Here is a 10,778-nt window from a genome sequence, read left to right as displayed (position 1 = left end):
TTTTGCTCCGATCGAGCTACATTCAAAAATAATTTACATATAGAAATCAAAATACATACTAATCCTACACATGCACGCTAATTTGACCCAAAATTGGCCCTGGGATAGTCATTGGGGCTCTACGCGCGGCGGAGGAAGAGGGTTTTCGCGTCGGACGACGCCTAGGCGATGACGACTGCGGCGACCTCGAACAGCGCCGCCTCCGTGGAGCTTCCGCGGGTGAGGGGAAGAGCCGGCACGTCTTTGTTGTTGTCGTCGTTGTTGTTGCCGCGCGGCGGAAGCGTTGGCAGCGGCAGGCTGCATGAGCCGCCGGACGGGGCCTCGTCTTCCCCATCGCGCGCCTCGGAGCTCGTCGGCCGGCACGTGAACCTCCGCGGCCACCTGCGGGCTGCGGGCCGCCCTCTTGCGCGCTTCCTCAGAAAGCGCCCACCTCGCACGGTCTGCCTCCGACCGCACAGCTGGCGGACGCGACGGCGAGCCTCCGCCGCCGATTCGGCCCCCTCCCTACCGCCTCGTCGTGCGTGCGCCATTGTGAACGGAGGGGAGGTCGCAGCGGAGCGGCTAAGGTGAAGACGCGGAAGGAATTGCTCGCAGGAGGAAGAGGCCTTTCGCGGCGGAGCGATGGTAGCGGCGGCGGGGAGTAGGGTTCAAACCCTACTCCCCACTGTGTCCTGTATTAATAAGGGCGAGCCTCACCTTTCTCGGGTCCCCGAGAAACTTTTACGGGTCGGGCCACCGATTCAGGCTCTGATCGGCGACGCTTTTGGCCCGAACCCATAAATCTGCCGGAAAAATTCAGTTCCGATGGCATTTACGAGTTCTGTTAGAGTTGCTCTCAGATGAAGAAAATCTACGCCAGATGTGTTCCAGCTGCTCCGCTCAATTCCGTCGTGGTCCACCGTGCTCTGAGCCACCTCATGGATCACAAGGAACATGCCAAAAGGTATGGCGATGACCCATGTTAACATGATTGCCTGGTTGACCAACTTCCTGACCAAGTATTACCTCTGAGAAACCCGAGGATTGGATGCTTGTTATTGTGCTTGTTCTGCTGACAATGATAAACACCGCATTCATGATGTATATTTTGGGAGTATTTACGGTTGATCTGCATTGATGGCACGTATGTATATTTTGTGAGGTAGTATTTACGTAATCCCTCGGTTTATGAACTTATGTTGCATCACGAGCTGCTACTTGTGACCTCGTGGTGCAACTCCACTGCTAGAACAATTATACGTATGCTAGCCCTACTGATTATGTGATCTATGGTTGTCTTCCTGTTATTTTCTATTTCGTTGAACACCTTTTGGGCATATACGGTGAAGTGGGTAAGCTCACCAAGAAGGTAGGAGGTGATCATATTCGGTACGCAGGGCTGTAACCAAACAGTTGTTGCATTTGTTGAAACGCGATTTGTGGGCAACCAAACGCCAGAGACTTTGCTTCACAACTGATACGGAATAGAAATTGTTTGCAACCAAACAACTTGCACAACATGATTAGAGATTGCATTTCCTCAGAAAGCATCCACGAAGCCATGTTCCACAGATGCGACCAAACCCTACCAGCAACCAATCAGACCCAGAGTTTTAAAACTATATATACTCATGATTGGATCTAATCTTCTAATATTTTCTTTAACAGATGTTAATAGTTCTATGATCAAAGATGACACATACACAAGGCAATAACTAGAAACACTAAAAGACTCGGTACATCTCGATTATCGCCTCACTGATCACTACAATACACCAGCCAGTCAAGAAACACATGCATATTCTTTCGTATATATTGTCCCTCTGTAAGTACAACGATAATAGCTATGCTATTACACTAGCTAGGAATGCATCGTTCAGATATAGTACACGTATAGTCCAATTATTGATCGGTCCTCCCTTGGCAGGGTCGATTGATCCGAAGAACAGACGACCACGTACAGGGTTTTAGTAGCATAGCTAGAAGCTTAGTGGCCTGATCGGTCCGTGGTCTTGGTGATCTCGCGCTGTGGCTTGCCGATGTGCCGGATGAGGCCGTAAGCCCACGCTCCGGCTGCCCCGCCGGCGAACGGCCCGAGGATGTACACCCAGAGCGACTTGAACTTGCCCGCCACCAGCGCCGGCCCGATGCTCCTCACCGGGTTCATTGATGCTCCGGTCACCGGCCTGTCGATAAAACGTCAATGATTCAATGGAGGTGAAGATCGATGACCATTCCTTGAAATTCAGAAGCAACAACAACGTACCCAGAAAATAGCGCGTTAAGCATGATGGTTGCGCCCACAGCCAGCCCAGCCATCTGACCCACCTGCTCAAAAACGAGAAACGGTAAGTACGTACGTGTATTGCTAAATGTCTCTCGTCAGTAGTGTATGCACGGCCATGGCTGACTAGCTTACGGCTCGGTCGTCTGTAGCCACGGCCATGACGACGAAGACGAGGTAGAAGGTGGTGATGAACTCCACCACGAGCGACTGGATGTTGGAGCCCGTGGGCTGCGTGACCGGGGCGAACTCGTGTTTGCCGCCGAACATCAGCCGCAGCATCACGCTCGCGATTAACGCGGCCACCATCTGCACCACCATGTACGCCGGCACCTGCTTGGACATTTACATCATATATATGTATGTTCCTGCAGGTTGTTCAGTTATCGCGTGGTGATTCAATTTGGCCATGACGCGCGCGCACTTACACGCTTCCAGGGGAACCGGCGGGCGATGGCGAAGCCGACGGTGACGGCGGGGTTCATGTGCGCTCCGGAGATGTGGCCAACGGTGTAGATCATGACCATGACGGCCATTCCCCACACCACGGTGATCCCGGGGAACGTCACCGCTCCCCCCTTCTCACTGTTCACTACGATGGCGGCCATGCCGGCGAACAACAGGAAGAATGTGGAGAATAACTCGGCGAGGAGCTACGTACGTACACAAACCAGCATCACCAAAGCAAGCGTTGGATAAAACTAGAAAACTGATGAACACAGGCATTTACATGGAGGGAATTAGGAATCAATCGAGATACATATAGTCTTAACTTACCATCTGAAGGAAAGTAACAGAGACAGGCACGCCACAGACGACGTCCTCGTCTGCAGGCTGCTTATCAGCATACACCTCCTTTTCCTTCCTCCCATCCTCCACGGAAAAATCATTCATCGACACCGATCCATTCGTGTACGCCGAGTCGTCTTCCCTCCGTGCCATATCTCACTCTTCTGATGCACTTCAAGACCAGGTGACGAAACCCGGCTGAGCCGAATGTGGAAACAAAGAGAAATGACAGAAGTAATTAAGCACTGAGCAGGTCGAAGCTATATATATAACACCAGCAAGGCCCTCAGGTTGCATATTATAACCATCGACTTGTTCGGCTAGCTCCACCATGCTATGTCTCTTCCATTCATTCCTCGGATTTGCCGAGACTGGTCTAGAATAGTTTTGTTGGTAATTGAGGTATTGGGTTCAGAGCAACAAGGTAAACTACTACAGAAGATTCACCCCGGACATCGAAGGCAGAAGGTGATACTACATAATCATGTGCATCATTGCCACATTAGAAAAATCATATCCAATCGAGAACTCCAAGAACCTACCAGAGAAGACAAAGATCAGAGGAATCGCCAAGTTGGGTAAATGCAAAAACATGCAGTTCTTAGGACAACTGATGTAGACGCGCGTAGTGTCTCAGCATTACCACGAGTGACAAACATTTCAGGGTATGTTCTATGGTCCATAAACTTCATTTCTTTTTTGTTTTGGTGAATACAAGGATATTTGACGCTCAGGGAGAAGACATTAAAGGACCAAAAGATGTCAACTAGAAGGAGGACTAATATAGGTTTTTCTTTGAAATGGGGGCATCAACCTCTGCATCGAAATGAAGCATATGACTTTTTTTTTTATTGCAGCATTCAAAATATCACAGTTACAACTTAAGCATCACATAATGTGGCGGTATAAATAAGCCATCTAATTAGAAAACACAATGCATCTTGTATGTGTCTAGAAGGGCTGACAACCATCCTGGCTGAGGATAACATACTGCCATCAGACGATTGCATCTAGTATCAATATGCTGCCTACAGGAAGAAGGTAAGACCACATGTAGATCGAAGAAGCCGCTCTTTGAATAACCTACAAAAAATGGTGTTGCCACTCTTTAAAAGACAACATCATTCCGACAATTTTAAATTGCCCAAACTAAAGCGCAAACTCCCACTCGAATCTGTCCTTTAATTTTCTTATCAATTCCATTTAGGCAATTACCAAACATATTTGTTACGTTAGCACGGGGAGGGATGTTGTATGTGAAGTGGGCGACTTTGCAAACTAGGCGAGCAAAAGGGCAAGATACACATAAGTGGTTGAGAATCACAGAACACACATACATCTATTTTATGTTCTTTCTGCAAGGTTATCCTTAGTTAACAAAGACTTTATACGAAGGAACCACACAAAGATCTTTATCTTCTGCTGTACTTTTAGCTTCCACATGTATCTTTTTAGGAAAATCATATGCACATTTGTAAAATCAGCATACATAGATTTGACATGAAACGCCATTGTTAGTAAGGTTCCATTTAAAACTATTTGGTTGATGTGTAAGTTGAAATCCCACTAGTTTCCATACTAGCCTAATCCAAGTTTCCCATTTATCATTGGACAAGGAACGTGTGAAACCTATATTCAACGGTCTATGTTGTAAGACATCGACAACCATAATTTTTTTTGTACCTAATGATGTTATATAGAGACGGTATTGAGATTCTAATGGAGAATCACCTAGCCACGAGTCCTCCAAAACGTGTGGATGTACCACCGTCCATAGCTAATGCGCCATGTTTGAAGAGGTCCTCTTTAATAACCATAATCCCTTTCGAAAAGGAGAGTCAGTGGGTTTAACTTGCACTTGAGAGAGGGTTTTGCCGCAAAGGTTCTTATTTCATAGTAACTCTTGCCACACTCCTTCCCCGGAAAGAATTTTCAAAATCCATTTAAAAAATAAAGACTTACTTTTTAACTCAAGTGCCTCAACTCCTAGGAACCCGTGGTCCTTTGGACGGCATATAATGTTCCACTTTGTTAGCGTATACTTCTTTTTTAAGCTCATCACTTTGCTAGAAAAAAAGAGTGACCTATATAAGTCAAGTCTTTTGTGTACCCCTATACGTACCTAAAAGAAATAAAGTAGGAACATTGGTTGGCTGGTTAAGACGGAATTTATTAGTACAAGATGGTCTCTGTATGGGATCATTTTTCCTAACCAAGATGCAAGTATGCGCTCAAAGCAATCTTCCACTGGTTTCCGTTCCTTATTTAAGAAATTTCCTATAATGAATGGGAGTGACTAGATATTTGAAAGTTAAATCGCCTACTTCACATCCAAATATTGTCGGGGTATCGTGTCTCGAAAGGGACACGGGTACCTTGGCAGCACCCTTAAGGTTATCGAACACAGGGGGCCACGTCAACGCTAGAAGATCGGCCAGTGCAACAGAGAGGGACACAGATTTACCCAGATTCAGGTCCTCGTGTGGAGGTAACACCCCTACGTCATGCCTTCTCTTGTATTGCAATGCGATAGCTCGCCAAGCACCAAGTGGGTTTTACAAGGTTGCAGCTTGAAGAAACTGTGGCTATATCTGGAAAGCTCTAGCTAGGAGGGAAAAGCGGATCTGTTACTCTGCACTATTTTTATTTTGTGATGGACTCTAAAGAAAATCTTTGCAACATCTTAAAGGATAGACTCTCTTTATTAAAATTTAGAATTTCAAAAGTATTTGGTGTAAGAGTTGTTGCATTGAATCTGTTCTCAACCAATCGGTTGGAGACTAAAATTAATTAGATATTTTACTTAAAAAGATTGTAATGCCCCATCTTAATTTATCCTATAACTCGAGAAAAAAAGGATCTTTGTGAAGAATAACTACTTTAATGTTGGAAACTGGACTAACTATCACAATTAGAGTTTGAGATCATGAAAGTACAAAATATCAAAAGTTGAACTGCAAAATATTATGTTTAAAGTTGATAGATAGCATATGTAGGCTTCCAATATATGAGAGTCTAAAATACATCTTTCCTTTTCGAAGAGAATATTGTAGTTATGTGCCCATTTGTTATAGTTTATGATCTATGATGAGTTGTTAGGGCACTCATGGAGCTTGTGCTATTTTTAAACATAAGGCCCTAGCTCATCTTTAAATTAATAAAGCCACCAACAACCCGTATAGACAAGCTTACAGACAACTCAAAGGAAAAGGCTACACAAAAAAACTATAAATCGATAAAGAGCACCGCTTGAGACACCTAAACCACAGCTAGGCGTCAATAACAACTCCAGGCAGTCAGCGCGATTGGGGAGACCACCGGAGCGTGGTGTCATATGCTCCCACCGGACAGGACAAGATCCAAAAACGTCGCCGTCTCCACATCCGGAAAGGGACCCCTTGTCCCTCACCCTAGATCGAAGGGCATCGTACCATCGGGAGGCGAAGGAGTTTCCCCAAGAACACAGCGGAACAGCGGGAGCTGGACTGCCAAGGGAGAATCCACCGAAGACGCCATGGAGCTTCACTGAGATCACCAACAACACAGGAACAACCACCACGCCAGACCGAAGCTGCAGGAAGAAGACGCACCGAAGAGGAAACGGAGGAAGAGGGCAAGGCCTACCCTCGCGGATGAACAGAACCAATATGGCATGGACACTCGCTCGCCAGGCCATGGTCATTGCCTCCATAAAGGGGAACCCTTTCTCCTTTCGTCCAAGCTCGAGGACGTCGACCCACTAGCAAGCAGGGGCAATGGGGCGACTGAGTATCGTGTCAGGCACCTACCAGTCGACACGAGGCGAAGACTTCGCCGAACGGGGCAAGTCCCCACACATCGTAGTTTAAACCCCACCTCTGCAGTCCCCATGGCGGCGCCTCCAAGAAGGGAAACGATATCGCAACGCCGTCGCCGTCCGCAAGGAGAACCTAAGGCCTTTGCCCACGCAGATGAGTAGTAGTGTGGATGATACCTCGATGAGGCCTTCAAGAAGGAGCATGGCACCAGCAACGGCGTCCTCGTCGTGGTTTCCCAAAGGTTTCCCCCGGTACCATCGCCAGCACCACCCACATGCCCATCACCTAGCTCCGGCGGGGTACGAACAAGACTAGAAAGGGAACAACTTCGTCTTCAACTATGGCAGCGAGGCAGGCAGAGACTTATGCCGCGACCCACAACCTCCGCCGCCTTGCCGCCCGCACGGCCAAGAACGATGGTCAGCTCGAAACCACGGTCGACGCCCACTGATGTCTACGCACGCTTCTATTCCTGTAGACAGTGTTGGGCCTCCAAGAGCAGAGGTTTTTAGAACAGCAGCAAGTTTCCCTTAAGTGAATCACCCAAGGTTTATCGAACTCAGGGAGGTAGAGGTCAAAGATATCCCTCTCAAGCAACCCTGCAATTACGATACAAGAAGTCTCTTGTGTCCCCAACACACCTAATACACTTGTCAGATGTATAGGTGCACTAGTTCGGCGAAGAGATAGTAAAATGCAAGTGATATGGATGATTGTAAGTAGTAATTGCAATCTGAAATAAAGATGGCAGCAAGCAAACATGTAATAGAACTTGTTGGAAACGGTGTTTCAATGCTTAGAAATAAGGCCTAGGGATCATACTTTCACTAGTGGACACTCTCAACATTGATCACATAACTGAATAAATAAATGCTACTTTCTACACTCTCTTGTTGGATAACAAACACCATTCATTGTGTAGGGCTACAAAAGCACACCTCAAGCCGGAGTAAACAAGCTCCACAACATCCGGAGTTCATATTTAAATAACCTCTAGAGTGAATAATAGACCGTTGCAATTTAGACCGAGTACTAACATAGCATACACACTGTCAACAATAGCTATGAAAGGGGGAATAGATCGCATCAATACTATCATAGTAATAGTTAACTTCATAATCTACAAGAGATTACAATCATAACCTACGCCAAGTACTACATGATGCACACACTGTCAACATTACATCATGGAGGAGGAATAGACTACTTTAATAACATCACTAGAGTAGCACATAGATTAATAGTGATACAAAGCTCATGATCACATAAAGATCACATGGGAGAGAGAGAGATTAACCACATAGTTACCGGTAGAGCCCTCAGCCTCGGGGGAGAACTACTCCCTCCTCATCATGGGAGACAGCAACGGTGATGAAGATGGCGGTGGTGTCGATGGAGATGACTCTGCGGGCAATTCCCCGTCCCGGCGACGTGCCGGAACAGAGACTTCTGTCCCCCGAATTGGAGTTTCACGATGGCGGCGGCGCCCCTGGAGTCTTTCTGGAGTTTCGTCAATTCGTGGCTTATGTTTTTAGGCTTTTCGCGATGGAGGCTTTAAGTAGGCGGAAGGGCAGCCTCGGAGGGGTCCTGGGGGACCCACACACTAGGGGGGTGCCCCCCCCCTTGGCCGCGCCGCCATGTGGGGTGGGGCCCCCTTGGCTCCCCTCTGGACCCTCTTCGATGCTCTGGAACCTTCCGTGGAAAATAGGACCCTGAGCGTTGATTTCGTCCAATTCCGAGAATATTTCCTTTGTAGGATTTCTGAAACCAAAAACAGCAGAAAACAGCAACTGGCTCTTCGGCATCTTGTTAATAGGTTAGTTCCGGAAAATGCATATAAATGATGTAAAGTGTGTATAAAACATGTGAGTATCATCATAAAAGTAGCATGGAACATAAGAAATTATAGATACGTTTGAGACGTATCAAGCATCCCCAAGCTTAGTTCCTACTCGCCCTCGAGTAGGTAAACGATAACAAGGATAATTTCTGAAGTGACATGCTATCATAATACTATTGTAAAGCATATGAGATGAATGCAGTGATTCGAAGCAATGGTAAAGACAATGATTAAAACAACTGAATCATATAACAAAGACTTTTCATAAATAGTACTTTCAAGACAAGCATCAATAAGTCTTGCATAAGAGTTAACTCATAAAGCAATAAATTCAAAGTAGAGGCATTGAAGCAACACAAAGGAAGATTTAAGTTTCAGCAGTTGCTTTCAACTTTCAACATGTATATCTCATGGATAATTGTCAACACAAAGTAATATGATGAATGCAAATAAGCAAATATGTAGGAATCAATGCACACAGTTGACACAAGCGTTTGCTTCTAAGATAGAAAGAAGTAGGTAAACTGACTCAACATAAAGTAAAAGAATGGCCCTTCGCAGAGGGAAGCATGGATTACTATTTTTGTGCTAGAGCTTTTCATTTTGAAAACATAGAAACAATTTTGTCAATGATAGTAATAAAGCATATGTGTTATGCATAAGACATCCTATAAGTTGCAAGCCTCATGCATAGATTACCAATAGTGCCCGCACCTTGTCCTAATTAGCTTGGATTTACATGGATTATCATTGCATAACATATGTTTTAACCAAGTGTCACAAAGGGGTACCTCTATGCCGCCTGTACAAAGGTCTAAGGAGAAAGTTCGCATTGGATTTCTCGCTTTTGATTATTCTCAACTTAGACATCCATACCGGGACAACATAGACAACAGATAATGGACTCCTCTTTAATGCATACGCATTTAACAACAGATAATATTCTCATAAGAGATTGAGGATTGATGTCCAAACTGAAACTTCCACCATGATTCATGGCTTTAGTTAGCGGCCCAATGTTCTTCTCTAACAATATGCATACTCAAACCATTGGATCATGATAAATCACCCTTACTTCAGACAAGACGAACATGAATAACAACTCACATGATATTCAACAAAGTTTAATAGTTGATAGCGTCCCCAGAAACATGGTTACCGCTCAACAAGCAACTTATAAGAAATAAGATACATAAGTACATATTCAATACCACAATAGTTTTTAAGCTATTTTCCCATGAGTTATATATTGCAAAGACAAAGAATGAAATTTTAAAGGTAGCACTCAAGTAATTTACTTTGGAATGGCAGAGAAATACCATGTAGTAGGTAGGTATGGTGGACACATATGGCATAGTTTTTGGCTCAAGGATTTTGGATGCACGAGAAGTATTCCCTCTCAATACAAGGCTTAGGCTAGCAAGGTTGTTTGAAGCAAACACAACTATGAACCAGTACAGCAGAACTTACATAAGAACATATTGCAAGCATTATAAGACTCTACACTGTCTTCCTTGTTGTTCAAACACCTCACCAGAAAATATCTAGACTCTAGAGAGACCAATCATGCAAACCAAATTTTAACAAGCTCTATGTAGTTCTTCATTAATAGGTGCAAAGTACATGATGCAAGAGCTTAAACATGATCTATTTGAGTCACAACAATTGCCAAGTATCAAATTATTCAAGACATTATACCAATTACCACATGTAGCATTTTCTGTTTCCAACTATAATAATGAACGAAGCAGTTTCATCCTTCGACATGAACACTAAAAGTAAAGCTAAGAACACATGTGTTCATATGCAACAGCGGAGCGTGTCTCTCTCCCACACAAGCATGAATTTATTCAGAGAATGAAACTAACAAAACGAAAATAAAAGCATACAGATGCTCCAAGTAAAGCACATAAGATGTGACGGAATAAAAATATAGTTTCACTAGAGGTGACCTGATAAGTTGTCGATGAAGAAGGGGATGCCTTGGGCATCCCCAAGCTTAGATGCTTGAGTCTTCTTGAAATATGCAGGGATGAACCACGGGGGCATCCCCAAGCTTAGACTTTTCACTCTTCTTGATCATATTGTA

The 10,778-nt window shown here is 44.9% G+C and overlaps 1 protein-coding gene across 1 annotated transcript; it reads right to left on the bottom strand.

The window, feature by feature from the left end:
• Window positions 1–1,877: 1,877 nt before the first annotated feature.
• LOC127312229 (aquaporin NIP1-4) lies at window positions 1,878–3,205 on the bottom strand. The gene is made up of 5 exons (XM_051342732.2): window positions 3,041–3,205; window positions 2,692–2,916; window positions 2,399–2,596; window positions 2,246–2,307; window positions 1,878–2,165 (listed from the first exon to the last, which is right to left on the bottom strand). The coding sequence occupies exons 1-5, from the start codon at window positions 3,203–3,205 to the stop codon at window positions 1,967–1,969; spliced, it is 849 nt and encodes a 282-aa protein (XP_051198692.1). The 3' UTR covers window positions 1,878–1,966.
• Window positions 3,206–10,778: the final 7,573 nt, after the last annotated feature.

Source organism: Lolium perenne, chromosome 7 (assembly GCF_019359855.2).
Source record: "Lolium perenne isolate Kyuss_39 chromosome 7, Kyuss_2.0, whole genome shotgun sequence".
Classification (NCBI taxonomy): domain Eukaryota; kingdom Viridiplantae; phylum Streptophyta; class Magnoliopsida; order Poales; family Poaceae; genus Lolium; species Lolium perenne.
Note: the sequence above shows the minus strand (reverse complement) of the source record. Positions and strands in the feature narration are given on the sequence as shown.